At 52.6% G+C, this 15827-nt stretch overlaps 1 protein-coding gene across 1 annotated transcript in view; it reads left to right on the top strand.

Annotated features, from left to right (window-relative positions):
* The window catches only part of UBA2 (ubiquitin like modifier activating enzyme 2), a 32886-nt gene extending 23191 nt beyond the window's left edge, over positions 1-9695 (top strand). Inside the window, exons 4-17 of the mRNA XM_073564805.1 lie at positions 2515-2579; positions 2708-2808; positions 2881-3002; positions 3154-3221; positions 3317-3438; positions 3823-3922; positions 5794-5957; positions 6219-6312; positions 6413-6525; positions 6603-6758; positions 6870-6966; positions 8470-8575; positions 8684-8820; positions 9089-9695. Of these exons, the coding sequence (XP_073420906.1) occupies positions 2515-2579; positions 2708-2808; positions 2881-3002; positions 3154-3221; positions 3317-3438; positions 3823-3922; positions 5794-5957; positions 6219-6312; positions 6413-6525; positions 6603-6758; positions 6870-6966; positions 8470-8575; positions 8684-8820; positions 9089-9258 (1615 nt within the window). The 3' untranslated portion in view covers positions 9259-9695. The remainder of the gene's footprint in view (positions 1-2514; positions 2580-2707; positions 2809-2880; positions 3003-3153; positions 3222-3316; positions 3439-3822; positions 3923-5793; positions 5958-6218; positions 6313-6412; positions 6526-6602; positions 6759-6869; positions 6967-8469; positions 8576-8683; positions 8821-9088) is intronic.
* Positions 9696-15827: the final 6132 nt, after the last annotated feature.

Here is a 15827-nt window from a genome sequence, read left to right as displayed (position 1 = left end):
ATCAGCTGTATTTGAACATTTCACCATCACTCAAGATAGAAAACATTATGTCTGTCAGTGTATGACAAATGATCCAGACGAAAACAAATGCTGTGAAGCCAAGATGAGTGCATATTCAGGCAAAGATAAAAATGCTCCTACCAGAGCTTCTAATCTAAAGAGACATTTACAGCGCTTTCATCCAGAAGTACTGAAAGCAGTGGATGAGAAAGACTGCATCCAAACCAATGAACCAGTGCCCAGCTCTTCCAGCCAAACAAAGGAGCAGAGAACTTTGCAGCCATCAGTTGCAAGATATTTTGTCAGTGACAAAGTTACTGTGACAATGACAGTAGATACATTTAAAAAACAGATCATAGAGCTTGTTGTAAAGGATAGTGTGCCTATTTCATTATTTTCACGACCAGCTTTTATGTGTCTGAATGGGGAAATGGCCCGCAAGCTTGGTGTTTCTCTGGAGAGAGAGACTATTAGAAAATTAGTAATCGAAGAAGCTTTTAAACAAAAGGAAGAACTTAAAAAAACTCTCAAGGGACGCTTTCTGTTTCTTAAAATGGATGCCTGCACACGTCACAGAGTGAACTATTTTGCCATCAATGTCCGATTTGTTTGTGACAAAAATGAAATAGTTACCAAGACATTGGCAGTAAGAGACACCAAAGCTCATCACACCAGTGAGTTTCTCCAGGTCTTGGTGGAAAAGGTTCTGCAAGACTATGAACTTAAAAAAGAGCAAGTTCTTTCTGTCGTAACGGACAATGCTTCAAATATGATAAGTCCTATTAAGCTAATGAATGAGAGTAATGATGGTGACCAGCAGCTAGAAGAACATTCTGGGTCCACAGACACAGAAATGGTTGAAATAGAGGAACACAGTATTGTAACTGAGGAGCAAACTGAAGTTGCTTCAGATGAACAGCAACATGATAGCTTAGATGATCTTGTTGAAACTGTGTCAATATGTTCTTTCATTCATCACATGCGCTGTGTTGTGCATACGCTACAGCTGGCTATAAGAGACAGTCTGCAAGAAGGACATGCTGCTGCACTGATTGGCAAGGTGAGAAAATTGGCTACTGTTGCCAGAACCCCTAAAGTTGACTCAATTTTGAAGAGACGTGCTGGAAAAGGGGCAATTATTGATCAAGCCACACGATGGGGCAGTACTTAATGATTCAGCGCTTGGTTGAACTGAAAACCTTTCTTGTAGACATGGCTAACCCTCAACTGACGCTAAATGAAAGTCAGTGGAATCAGGTGACTGAGCTGGAAAAATTGCTAGAGCACCCATTTACAGTGACTAAAAAATTACAAGCAGAGGACTTAACTCCAGGTATTCTCTTAAAGGAGTGGAAGAACCTGATGTTTCGCCTGTCCCAAAGAGGAGGGTTAATTGCAAGTGGCATTGCTACATCAATGAAACGGAGAGAGGAGCTACTATTACAAAATAACATTCTTTTGGCAGCTGTTTATGTAGACCCAATGCATCGGATTCTTCTAGATGATCAACCGCTAAGTAAAGGAAAAGAAGCTCTGTTTGAAATAGCAGTAAGGATGAAAGGGTTGCAGAACAGTCAGGAGGAACAAGAAGAATTTGGTCGTCCTGCCACATCTTCACCCTCATCATCAACTGATGAAGAATTTAATTTCGAAAAATATTTGGATCACAAGGACCGTGCAAAGCGTTCCCGCATAGAAGAAGAGTCATCCCCATCAAGGAACACAGCCAGTACATTTCAGCAGAATTTTTCATGTGCACTAAAAGAAATTGAGAAATTTGACCGTTCATCAAAAATAACAGTGCAACAAGCGATTCCTCTGTATCCTGACATTGTCAGAGATGTTGCCCGAGTGGTTACTGCTTTGCCACCAACACAAGTTAGTGTAGAGAGGTTGTTCTCTGCTCTCAAAATAATTAGATCAGATTTGAGGGCATCCATGAAGGAGGATCTGACAGAGGCAATACTTTTTCTGAGGACAAATTTATAGATTTCTTCTTATTAACTGCATAAAAGTGTTTATTGCATATTTACTTACAGTTTAGAAAAGTTTATAAAAGTTATTTGCTACATTCTAATTGTATTCTAATAAATGTAGTTTTTGCTCTAAGTGGTCTGATTACTTATATGATGGTGAGAAACTGAATAAGCACGATATTTAATATTTTACAGCAGTAAATTTGTTATGAATTGGCCATTTATGAAGGAGTCGGAGCCGGAGCCTGATAAAATCCAGGAGTCGGAGTCGCAACTGTGGCTTACCGACTCCACAGCCCTGGTTCTCGGCAGCTCATCACCCATCACCTTGTGCCGCCGAGAAGCATGGCCGTCTTCCAGACCCTTCTGTGCTCGTCTGCCGCTGTGAGTCGGTTCTTACACCTGGTACACATAGTCAGACTGTGATTGTGCACCGCTCATCAGCATTAGGGAGTGATCACAAGCGATTGTCCTCTGTTATCAGCCGCTCCTCCGTCTTGGGCCGGAGTCATCGCTCTCCTGGTTTTTGTCTCCTCAGTGCCGAATATGATGTTGAATTTTTCAAGAAGTTCACGCTGGTGATGAACGCCCTGGATAACAGAGGTACGGTCTGGTGTGCTGAGGGTCCGTGCCCAGTGGGCTGCAGCTGTGGAGGTGGTCCGTGCTCCAGGAGTCCCTTGCGGTGGGCGCCACCTTTAGTCAGTGCTGAGTTTCTATCCTGTTGATTTCAGCTGCCCGGAACCATGTGAACCGGATGTGTCTGGCGGCGGACGTCCCCCTGATAGAGAGCGGCACAGCCGGGTACCTGGGCCAGGTCACAGTCATCAAGAAGGTTTGTAGTTCTCATGAATCGGGGATACATGGCACGGCCCGTCACTCTCCTCACGGTTTATCCTTTCATCAGGGGGTCACAGAGTGCTACGAATGTCAACCCAAACCCACCCAAAAGACCTTCCCTGGCTGCACCATCCGCAACACTCCCTCCGAGCCCATCCACTGCATCGTGTGGGCAAAGTATCTGTTCAAGTAAGATTCCCCCTACCATGATTGTAACCTGAGCTCAGGGCCACACATCCTTGTGTGCTGGGAGCCCCCGCCATGGCTGGGCCCGGTGCCAGCTGTACCACTCTGGGGGGCCGGCGCTGATGTCTGCTCTCATCTCTTGTCTCCTCTCCAGCCAGTTATTCGGGGAGGAGGATGCAGATCAAGAGGTCTCCCCCGACACCGCCGACCCTGAGGCTTCCTGTGAGTATCCAGCTCTCGCCCCATTACCAACATGTTGGGGGGCGACTGTACCGAGGAGACCACTGTTGTCCTCATTCTGTCCTCTTTCCTCCCAGGGGAGCCCACGGAGGCCGCACAGAGGGCCAACGCCTCCAACGAGGACGGGGACATCAAACGCGTCTCCACCAAGCAGTGGGCCAAGTCCACCGGCTACGACCCCGTCAAGCTCTTTAACAAGGTAATTAGTTCCTGTGCTGTTGGGGTCATATTCTGGGGGCTGGGCACAGCTTGGGGGGAGGGGTGCTGGATGCTATAGGGGGGATGTCGGGTGCTGTTTAAGGGGGTGAGTTTGGAACTCTTGGAGCAGAAGTGAGGAGGATGGGGTGCCGAGGACTGGGCAGAGCGAAGCACTGGGCACTGTTTGGAGGAGCTGTTTCCATTTGGGGAGTGAAGGGGGCGCTGTTTGGGGGAGGAGTGGTGTAGAGCGCTACCTGGGGGGGATCTAGGTGCTGTGTTTTGTGGGGGGTGATAGCAGGTGCTGTTTGGGGGGAGCACCAGACACTGTTTCTTGGTAAGAGTGGGACGGTGACATGTCCTGTTCTGATTGTGACGTCCCTTACAGCTTTTCAAAGATGACATCCGCTATCTCCTGACTATGGACAAGCTGTGGAGGAAGAGGACACCCCCAGTGCCCCTGGACTGGGCCGGCCTTCAGAGCAGCGGTAATGCCCCCACTTAGTACTGATCTCAGGTGATGCAGAAGATGGGAGGTGTGGTGATGTCCAGTGCCCCAGATCGCTCACCGCCGCTCAGTATTGGCCATCACTGCTGCCTTCACTTCTGGTGCGTCCGGTCTCTTCCGCAGTTTTCCCTTCTGATGCGTCCGGTCTCCTCTGCGGTTTTCCCTTCTGGTGCGTCCGGTCTCTTCCGCAGTTTTCCCTTCTGGTGCGTCCGGTCTCCTCTGCGGTTTTCCCTTCTGGTGCGTCCGGTCTCTTCCGCAGTTTTCCCTTCTGGTGCGTCCGGTCTCTTCCGCAGTTTTCCCTTCTGATGCGTCCGGTGTCTTCCGCAGTTCTCCATTCTGGTGCGTCCGGTCTCTTCCGCAGTTCTCCATTCTGGTGCGTCCGGTCTCTTCCGCAGTTTTCCCTTCTGGTGCGTCCGGTCTCTTCCTCAGTTTTCCCTTCTGATGCGTCCGGTGTCTTCCGCAGTTTTCCCTTCTGATGCGTCCGGTGTCTTCTGCAGTTTTCCCTTCTGGTGCGTCCGGTCTCTTCCGCAGTTTTCCCTTCTGGTGCGTCCGGTCTCTTCCTCAGTTTTCCCTTCTGGTGCGTCCGGTCTCTTCCGCAGTTCCTGCTGGTGCGTCCGGTCTCTTCCTCAGTTTTCCCTTCTGGTGCGTCCGGTCTCTTCCTCAGTTTTCCCTTCTGGTGCGTCCGGTCTCTTCCGCAGTTTTCCCTTCTGGTGCGTCCGGTCTCTTCCGCAGTTTTCCCTTCTGGTGCGTCCGGTCTCTTCCGCAGTTTTCCCTTCTGGTGCGTCCGGTCTCTTCCGCAGTTTTCCCTTCTGGTGCGTCCGGTCTCTTCCGCAGTTTTCCCTTCTGGTGCGTCCGGTCTCTTCCGCAGTTTTCCCTTCTGATGCGTCCGGTCTCTTCCGCAGTTTTCCCTTCTGGTGCGTCCGGTCTCTTCCGCAGTTTTTCCTTCTGGTGCGTCCGGTCTCTTCCGCAGTTTTCCCTTCTGGTGCGTCCGGTCTCTTCCGCAGTTTTCCCTTCTGGTGCGTCCGGTCTCTTCCGCAGTTTTCCCTTCTGGTGCGTCCGGTCTCTTCCGCAGTTTTCCCTTCTGGTGCGTCCGGTCTCTTCCGCAGTTTTCCCTTCTGGTGCGTCCGGTCTCTTCCGCAGTTTTCCCTTCTGGTGCGTCCGGTCTCTTCCGCAGTTTTCCCTTCTGGTGCGTCCGGTCTCTTCCGCAGTTTACCCTTCTGGTGCGTCCGGTCTCTTCCGCAGTTTTCCCTTCTGGTGCGTCCGGTCTCTTCCGCAGTTTTCCCTTCTGGTGCGTCCGGTCTCTTCCGCAGTTTTCCCTTCTGGTGCGTCCGGTCTCTTCCGCAGTTTTCCCTTCTGGTGCGTCCGGTCTCTTCCGCAGTTTTCCCTTCTGGTGCGTCCGGTCTCTTCCGCAGTTTTCCCTTCTGGTGCGTCCGGTCTCTTCCGCAGTTTTCCCTTCTGATGCGTCCGGTCTCTTCCGCAGTTTTCCCTTCTGATGCGTCCGGTCTCTTCTGCAGTTTTCCCTTCTGGTGCGTCCGGTCTCTTCTGCAGTTTTCCCTTCTGGTGCGTCCGGTCTCTTCCGCAGTTTTCCCTTCTGATGCGTCCGGTCTCTTCCGCAGTTTTCCCTTCTGATGCGTCCGGTCTCTTCTGCAGTTTTCCCTTCTGGTGCGTCCGGTCTCTTCTGCAGTTTTCCCTTCTGGTGCGTCCGGTCTCTTCTGCAGTTTTCCCTTCTGGTGCGTCCGGTCTCTTCCGCAGTTTTCCCTTCTGGTGCGTCCGGTCTCTTCCGCAGTTTTCCATTCTGGTGCGTCCGGTCTCTTCTGCAGTTTACCCTTTTATCATTATTTTCCTCCTTAGAGAATGATTCTGCAGAGCAGAGGACGGCATCCTCGGGGGTCGGCCTGAAGGACCAGCAGGTTCTGGACGTCGCTGGATACGCTCAGCTGTTTTCTCATAGTGTCGAGACTTTAAGGGATCAGATATCGAAAAAGGGAGACGGCGCTGAGCTCGTCTGGGACAAGGTGCGTCTGTCTCTCGTTTTTCGCCGTCCATGTTTTATGTCCTGTGGATGCGGCCCCACCTGATCCCGAGAACGCGGCCTCCTTACTATAGATCAGTTGAAGTCCATGAGCAACAAAAAACAGTTTGGAGGCATAAACGCTGGTGAATACGTGCGATCATTATGCTGCATGTGAGCCGCCAACAGGTCCGCTTTAGATGTAGTGTGATGTAACGCAATGGCAGTCACCCCCCCCATCTAATCCCAGGGTTCCCTTCTGTAGGACGACCCCCCAGCGATGGATTTCGTCACCTCCGCTGCTAACCTCCGGATGTACATCTTCAGTATGGCCATGAAGAGCCGGTTTGATATAAAGTGTAAGCTCCTGTGCCCGCTCCTAGTGTGCGAGCGTCCGCTCGGCTCCCCCAGTGTTTCCTTGTTGATGTCGTCAGTAAAGGACGTGTCTTGTTCACACAGCGATGGCCGGGAACATCATTCCAGCGATCGCCACAACCAACGCCGTCATATCGGGGCTGATCGTGTTGGAGGGGCTGAAGATCCTGTCTGGGAACCTGGAACAGTGTAGAACGGTGCGGGGCTCGTCGTACATCCCGGGGGCGGGCTTCAGATGGGAGGCGAGACCCTGACCCTGTGCTCCATCTTCTAGGTGTTTCTGAACAAGCAGCCGAACCCCCGTAAGAAGCTGCTGGTGCCGTGCGTGCTGGACCCCCCCAACGCCAACTGCTACGTGTGCGCCAGTCGCCCCGAGGTCACTGTCAAGTTAAATGTTCATAAAGTGACTGTGCAGACTCTGCAGGACAAGGTAGGTGCCCACGGCGGTGCCGGGCTCCACAGGGGGTCCGAGGTGGAGGCAAGCCGCCCTGTACTTCAGCCTCTCAGCGACTCACGGTAATGGATGTTTTACGTCTCCCAGATAATAAAGGAGAAGTTCGGCATGGTGGCCCCCGACGTGCAGATTGAAGACGGGAAAGGCACAATCCTCATCTCCTCAGAGGAGGGAGAGACGGAAGGTGAGTGTCGCCGAGACAGAGGAGGGAGACTACTGTAGAGGGGACTGTGCAGGGTGGGTTTATCTGTCACCATCGAAACGCATGAGGTGCTGGAGACACAACGGTTGGTGATTTGGAAACATTATTTGCAAATGGCTTCATTGTATTGGTTCAGGAGGCGCGTCCCTGGTGTGCACCAATAGAGGACGCCACGCTGTCAGTGATGGGCAGCAGTAGGGATTGGTCACCAGTGGACCAGGTGCCTATACTAAGGGTTTGGTGTTCCCTGATCTTCAGCCTCCCCCTTCACACAGCTCTAGGAAACGCTGCCCGGACATGGGGTGCTACCAGAGATCCTCTAATATGTACCCCCAATATTCTCCTCTAGAGGCGCCCGTCCCGTACTCCTATGACCGCCTTATGCCCCGTTTATACCTTCTCGTGCTCCCGTGACCTCTTTCTGCCCCGTTCACACCCTCTCGTGCTCCCGTGACCTCCTTCTGCCCCGTTCACACCCTCTCGTGCTCCCGTGACCACCTCCTGCCCCGTTCACACCCTCTCGTGCTCCCGTGACCTCCTTCTGCCCCGTTCACACCCTCTCGTGCTCCCGTGACCTCATTTTGCCCCGTTCACGCCCTCTCGTGCTCTCGTGACCTCCTTCTGCCCCGTTAACTCCCTCTCGTGCTCCCGTGACCTCCTGCCCCGTTAACACCCTCTCATGCTCCCGTGTCCTCCTCCTGCCCCGTTCACGCCCTCTCGTGCTCCCGTGACCTCCTTCTGCCCCGTTCACGCCCTCTCGTGCTCCCGTGACCGCCATCTGCCCCGTTCACACCCTCTCGTGCTCCCGTGACCTCCTTCTGCCCCGTTCACACCCTCTCGTGCTCCCGTGACCGCCTTCTGCCCCGTTCACACCCTCTCGTGCTCCCGTGACCGCCTTCTGCCCCGTTCACACCCTCTCGTGCTCCCGTGACCTCCTTCTGCCCCGTTCACACCCTCTCGTGCTCCCGTGACCTCCTTCTGCCCCGTTCACACCCTCTCCTGCTCCCGTGACCTCCTTCTGCCCTGTTCACACCCTCTCGTGCTCCCGTGACCTCCTTCTGCCCTGTTCACACCCTCTCGTGCTCCCGTGACCTCCTTCTGCCCCGTTCACACCCTATCCTGCTCCCGTGACCTCCTTCTGCCCCGTTCACGCCCTCTCGTGCTCCCGTGACCTCCTTCTGCCCAGTTCACACCCTCTCGTGCTCCCGTGACCTCCTTCTGCCCTGTTCACACCCTCTCGTGCTCCCGTGACCTCCTTCTGCCCCGTTCACACCCTATCCTGCTCCCGTGACCTCCTTCTGCCCTGTTCACGCCCTCTCGTGCTCCCGTGACCTCCTTCGGCCCCGTTCACACCCTATCCTGCTCCCGTGACCTCCTTCTGCCCTGTTCACGCCCTCTCGTGCTCCCGTGACCTCCTTCTGCCATGTTCACACCTTCTGATGCTCTGACTCTTCGCTTCTAGAATTTTTTAAATCTTTATTCCAGCAAACAACAGTCGACAGTTGTCAGATTTCGGCATCCGGAACGGCACCCGGCTGCAGGCAGACGACTTTCTGCAGGACTACACCCTGCTGATCAATGTGCGACAGAGGTGAGCACCATTGGGGGTCTGCGGGCAGCGACCTGTAGTGCGCCCAGCACTCCGTGACCTTTAAGTTCGAGGTCGGCCATCTTCACCTTTGTATATTGAACTCTACAGTGAAGATTTGGAGAAGGATGTGGAGTTTGAGGTTGTCGGCGACGCCCCAGAAAAAGCCCCTCAGAAACCCACGGAGGAGAGCGGCAAAAGTATCACCAACGGCAGTGATGACGGAGCACAACCATCAACATCCGCAGGTAGTGAGCTGCACGCACCGCCATGTCTGATTGTTTAGGATCTCTGCTTCCTGATAGGACAGCACGGAATTCGCTCATCTGTGCTGAGGGTTTGTTACATTTGTGCGTAACAAAGGACTGTCCGAACTGGGCACAACTGTAACAAACCCTCAGCTGTGAGCAGTATTCCGCCTCTGATGACAGTAGTCTCGGGGGGAGACCATCAGCAGGCAGGACACGCAGCTGGGTTTCGCTGTGATACTTTATGGCAGCGTTTCTGTTGCTGCAGCTCAAGAAGCAGACGACGTGTTAATTGTGGACTCGGAGGAGGATAGTCCGAGCGGCAGCGATGTCAACATGGAGACCGTGACACTGAAGAGGAAGCTGTCCGAAGAGGAGGCCGTGAGCAACAAGAGGAAGCGCATGGAGCCGGACGAGGACGTCATCGCGCTGGACTGAGGGTCGGAGCTGCTCTCCGCTCACTAACGTATTTTTATATTTCCTGTTTTGTGATAAATGTTGTTACCCGCGGGCCCCCACAACGCTGCGGCAGCCCCCGCTGCTCCGCCCCAGGGATGGAAGCCATGTCTATTCATCAGGTCATGCGTTTGGGGTGGTCCCGGACCCCTGCTGTCTGTATTTATATCCCTAGGGTTACGGGCGTTGTGTTCTCACACCTGAATGTTAAGTAATGACTGTTTTCTACCAAGTGCCACGTCTGACGTCCGCTCCACCCTGCAGGGGCCGCAGACGGATGGCAGCAGCAGCGACCGCAGCCCTCAGCCGCCATCTCTGCGCTCCACCGTCTGCGTCGTCCCAGGTTATTTATATTTCATCTTTTGTAAAACGGCCGATTCCTCCTGTATCTGAACGGACCAAATAAATGCCATCTTGTACCCACGTGCAGTGATGCGCCGCCGGGCGGAGACCACCGTGCCGCCATGACACATCCCCACATACTGCTCCACCTGACACCGTATTATGTCCATAGATAATTGGCCTCATCCAATAGTGTCACAGTGCTAATATGTAAATCACATGTCGCCTCGCTGGGTGCGGACCCTGGGGGACTCTGAACACAGCGACAACTACACACAGGAGACATACGCTGGGTACGGAAAGCCATGTGCTAAATTCAGAAAAGTCCATTTCTCTCATTAATGTGCACTCTGCACCCCATCTTTACTGGAAAAAAAAACAGAAATGTAGAAATTTTTTGCAAAATTATTAAAAAAGAAAAACTGAAATCTCCCATGGTCATAAGTATTCAGCCCCTTTGCTCAGTATGGAGTAGAAGCACCTTTTGAGCTAGTATAGCCATGAGTCTTCTTGGGAATGATGCCACAAGTTTCTCACCCCTGGATTTGGGGATCCTCTGCAGTCCCGTCAGGTTGGATGGTGAACGTTGGTGGACAGCCATTGTCAGGTCTCTCCAGAGATGCTCAGTTGGGTTTAGGTCAGGGCTCTGGCTGGGCCGGTCAGAAATGGTCACAGAGTTGTTCTGAAGCCACTCCTTTGTTATTTTAGTTGTGTGCTTAGGGTCATTGTCTTGTTGGAAGGTGAACCTTCAGCCAAGTCTGAGGTCCAGAGCACTCTGGAAGAGGTCTTCATCCAGGATATCTCTGTACTTGGCCGCATTCATATTTCCTTCAATTGCAACCAGTTGTCCTGTCCCTGCAGCTGAAAAACATCCCCATAGCATGATGCTGCCACCACCATGTTTCACTGATGGGATTGTATTGGGCAGGCGATGAGCAGTGCCTGGTTTTCTCCACACATACCGCTTAGAATTATCACCAAAAATTTCTTTGTCCCATGAGACCAGAGAATCTTATTTCTCATAGTCTGGGAGTCCTTCATGTGTTTTTTAGTAAACTCTATGTGGGCTTTCTATCTCTGGCACTGAGGAGAAGCTTCCGTCTGGCCACTCTGCCATAAAGGCCTGACTGGTGGGCTCCAGTGATAGTTGACTTTGTGGAACTTTCTCTCATCTCCCTACTGCATCTGTGGAGCTCAGTCATAGTGATCTTGGGGTTCTTCTTTACCTCTCTCACTAAGGCTCTTCTCCAACGGATTATGGAGGCCACTGTGCTCTTAGGAACCTTGAGTGCTGCAGAATTCTGTAACCTTGGTCAGATGTGTGCCTTGCCACAATTCTGTCTCTGAGCTCCTTGGCCAGTTCCTTTGGCCTCATGATTCTCATTTGCTCTGACATGCACTGTGATCTCTTATATAGACAGGTGTGCGCCTTTACACATGCAGTCCTATCAGTGTAATTACACACAGCCGGACTCCAATGAAGGAGTAGAACCATCTCAGGGAGGATCACAAGGTAATGGACAGCATGTGACTTACATATGAGTGTCTGAGCAAAGGGGCTGAATACTTATGACCATGTGATATTTCAGTTTTTCTTTTAATTTGCAAAAATTTCTACATTTCTGTTATTTTCAGTCAGGATGGGGCGCAGAGTGCACATTACTGAGGAAAGATGAACGTTGTTTCATTGCAGCCATTTGGTAAATTAAAAAAATTGAAAAGTGTAAAGGGGTGTGAATACTTTCTGTACCCACTGTAAATGTAATTATTTGCACATACAGAACACACTGATGATGGGGATAAATATGGCGCCTGCAGAGAGGGACGAGGACGTTGTATCCAGCGCAGGGAACATCCGCTGTGGCACGCTCGCTCCCCAATCACAGATCTGCTGTGTAGAGGGAATGGCTGCCTGCCGTCCTGTACAGCGATCAGATAATGTGCGTCCAGGTGATGTGTCCTCTAGTGAGAATAGTGCAGCACCTGTGACGTAAGATGGGTGCTGCAGATACGGGGGTCCTGAATGGACGTAATCACGTGTTACCAACATGGGGTCCGCTGTGAAGCTGAGTAATTAGGAGAGGTGAAGTGCCCAGTACACAGGCTGCCACTTACTAGTGTAGGGGGTCTCTGCCCCGATGCGCATTTCGTCTACACTTCTTCATATCATGTATACAGATAATACACAGGTATAAAAAAAAATTGGAACACAAAAAGTATTAGAGCGAAAACGGGCGCACTATAAACAAGTATACGTATAAAGCACCATAGCAAGGACCTATGCAGCAATATGAGAAGCATGTATCATATACCCCATGTACAGAGATGAGTACGTATGAAAAATAGGCAAAGTAATGTTGCACAGTCCACACAGGTATCCATTATGTCAAATAACTGCAGGTCTATGAAACAAGGAAATCTCCGAAACGCGCGTCGGGGTGGGCTGGAGACAGCGTGGTGGCTGGAGCCTTGCTATCTGGTATGTCTGTTGTATTATCTCTTGATTACGTTTCTTAGACCTGCAGTTATAATGGATGCCTGTGTGGACTGTGCAACATTACTTTGCCTATTTTTCATACGTACTCCTCTCTGTACATGGGGTATATGAGACATGCTTCTCATATTGCTGCATAGGTCCTTGCTGTGGTGCTTTACACGTATGCTTGTTTATAGCGCGCCCGTATGGTGTATGCTGATGTAGCCTGTCACTTTTAGCCCTGCTGGTTAATGACCTGTGTTATTTAATAAAGAGGTCTAAGAACCATTCCTGACAACACAACCCCAGTACAACAATCCAGATGGAGATACAGGCGGACACTATGGAGAGAAATCGGAAAGGGAGCGCGATAAATGAGAAAATAACCAGAGTAAGGTACTCCGCCTCCGCACTGGTGCTTAGTAGTACACAGCTGGGAGCGCTGGAAAGAGGTTGAAGGTTCTCCCTTTCTCACTCCATCCGCGGATGAGGTCATCTCACAGAAATGACTTTCCACGCCTGATTCGGAGGTGAGACGAGGAATAAGAATCTGTGGCCTAGCACCACCGCTTCTCCACCAGCAGGTGGCAGCCTTTCTCGGTAATCCATCGCCTGCAGCGCGGACCCCCTGCTCTCACTATAAACACCACCGGCTTGTGGGAAAAGATGGAAATAGGAGATGAAGTATGCAGCGGCCCCCCGGGACCGGCCGGCTATTCCCAGCCTCCCCTCCCCCCCCTCGTCCTATCCGCTACTTTCCTATGTGAACACTGGCCCATCATTCTTGGCTCTGGCCTCGTGTCCCCTGCTGAGTCCTGACCCCCAAAGGAAAAAAACTGTTCCCAAAGTTACACTGCACAGATCTGACTATTGGGGGAGGTATACAGGAAGAGGAGCCTGATATTCTGTGCCCGCCATGATGTCATTTACCAACCGTACTGTACTCACTGGCACAGGACGGCTGCGGCCCGATCTCACAGATCCCAACAGAGAAAGCGGCGAACGGTCCGGAGGGGCACCAGTGCGGGAAAAGGGAGGTCCGCTACACTGTACACAGGATAATTCAGTGTGCGGTCCTGTGTCACATGGTCCCACTGCTCCCAGTACAGATCCTTGTGGTCCCCACTGCTCCCAGTACAGATCCTTGTGGTCCCACTGCTCCCAGTACAGATCCTTGTGGTCCCCACTGCTCCCAGTACAGATCCTTGTGGTCCCACTGCTCCCAGTACAGATCCTTGTGGTCCCACTGCTCCCAGTACAGATCCTTGTGGTCCCACTGCTCCCAGTACAGATCCTTGTGGTCCCACTGCTCCCAGTACAGATCCTTGTGGTCCCCACTGCTCCCAGTACAGATCCTTGTGGTCCCACTGCTCCCAGTACAGATCCTTGTGGTCCCCACTGCTCCCAGCACAGATCCTTGTGGTCTCACTGCTCCCAGTACAGATCCTTGTGGTCTCACTGCTCCCAGTACAGATCCTTGTGGTCCCACTGCTCCCAGTACAGATCCTTGTGGTCCCACTGCTCCCAGTACAGATCCTTGTGGTCCCCACTGCTCCCAGTACAGATCCTTGTGGTCCCACTGCTCCCAGTACAGATCCTTGTGGTCCCACTGCTCCCAGTACAGATCCTTGTGATCTCACTGCTCCCAGTACAGATCCTTGTGGTCCCCACTGCTCCCAGTACAGATCCTTGTGGTCCCACTGCTCCCAGTACAGATCCTTGTGGTCCCACTGCTCCCAGTACAGATCCTTGTGGTCCCCACTGCTCCCAGTACAGATCCTTGTGGTCCCACTGCTCCCAGTACAGATCCTTGTGGTCTCACTGCTCCCAGTACAGATCCTTGTGGTCTCACTGCTCCCAGTACAGATCCTTGTGGTCTCACTGCTCCCAGTACAGATCCTTGTGGTCCCACTGCTCCCAGCACAGATCCTTGTGGTCCCACTGCTCCCAGTACAGATCCTTGTGGTCTCACTGCTCCCAGTACAGATCCTTGTGGTCTCACTGCTCCCAGTACAAATCCTTGTGGTCCCACTGCTCCCAGTACAGATCCTTGTGGTCTCGTGGTCCCACTGCTCCCAGTACAGATCCTTGTGGTCTCACTGCTCCCAGTACAGATCCTTGTGGTCCCACTGCTCCCAGTACAGATCCTTGTGGTCCCCACTGCTCCCAGTACAGATCCTTGTGGTTCCCACTGCTCCCAGTACAGATCCTTGTCCCATTGATCCCAGTACAGATCCTTGTGGTCCCACTGCTCCCAGTACAGATCCTTGTGGTCCCACTGCTCCCAGTACAGATCCTTGTGGTCTCACTGCTCCCAGTACAGATACTTGTGGTCCCACTGCTCCCAGTACAGATCCTTGTGGTCCCCACTGCTCCCAGTACAGATCCTTGTGGTTCCCACTGCTCCCAGTACAGATCCTTGTCCCATTGATCCCAGTACAGATCCTTGTGGTCCCCACTGCTCCCAGTACAGATCCTTGTGGTCCTACTGCTCCCAGTACAGATCCTTGTGGTCCCACTGCTCTCTGGAGTGACATGTCCGGGGTCTCCTCTGTGCTCTGTGGGGGGGACATTGAGGTCTCCTCTCTGCTATGTGGGGGGGCATATTGGGGTCTCCTCTGCTCTGTGGGGGATATATCGGGGTCTCCTCTGCTCTGTGGGGGATATATCGGGGTCTCCTCTGCTCTGTGGGGGATATATCGGGGTCTCCTCTGCTCTGTGGGGGATATATCGGGGTCTCCTCTGCTCTGTGGGGGATCTATCGGGGTCTACTCTGTTCTGTGGGGGATCTATCGGGGTCTACTCTGCTCTGTGGGGGATATATCGGGGTCTCCTCTGCTCTGTGGGGATGTATCGGGGTCTCCTCTGCTCTGTGGGGGATATATCGGGGTCTCCTCTGCTCTGTGGGGGATATATCGGGGTCTCCTCTGCTCTGTGGGGGATATATCGGGGTCTCCTCTGTTCTGTGGGGGATATATCGGGGTCTCCTCTGTTCTGTGGGGGATATATCGGGGTCTCCTCTGCTCTGTGCGGGATATATCGGGGTCTCCTCTGTTCTGTGAGGGATATATCGGGGTCTCCTCTGTTCTGTGGGGGATATATCGGGGTCTCCTCTGTTCTGTGGGGGATATATCGGGGTCTCCTCTGCTCTGGGGGGGATATATCGGGGTCTCCTCTGCTCTGGGGGGGATATATCGGGGTCTCCTCTGTTCTGTGAGGGATATATCGGGGTCTCCTCTGTTCTGTGAGGGATATATCGGGGTCTCCTCTGCTCTGTGGGGAATATATCGGGGTCTCCTCTGCTCTGTGGGGGATATATCGGGGTCTCCTCTGCTCTGTGGGGGATATATCGGGGTCTCCTCTGCTCTGTGGGGGATATATCGGGGTCTCCTCTGCTCTGTGGGGGATATATCGGGGTCTCCTCTGCTCTGTGGGGGATATATCGGGGTCTCCTCTGCTCTGTGGGGGATATATCGGGGTCTCCTCTGTTCTGTGGGGGATATATCGGGGTCTCCTCTGTTCTGTGGGGGATATATCGGGGTCTCCTCTGCTCTGTGGGGGATATATCGGGGTCTCCTCTGCTCTGTGGGGGATATATCGGGGTCTCCTCTGCTCTGTGGGGGATATATCGGGGTCTCCTCTGCTCTGTGGGGGATATATCGGGGTCTCCTCTGCTCTGGGGGGGATATATCGGGGTCTCCTCTGCTCTGTGGGGGATATATCGGGGTCTCCT

The sequence above is a fragment of the Dendrobates tinctorius genome, unplaced genomic scaffold, assembly GCF_039654945.1.
Source record: "Dendrobates tinctorius isolate UK_male_01 unplaced genomic scaffold, ASM3965494v1 ptg000490l, whole genome shotgun sequence".
In the NCBI taxonomy this organism is placed as follows: Eukaryota; Metazoa; Chordata; class Amphibia; order Anura; family Dendrobatidae; genus Dendrobates; species Dendrobates tinctorius.
The sequence above is the reverse complement of the archived record's forward strand: the minus strand, read 5'-3'. Positions and strand labels throughout refer to the sequence as shown.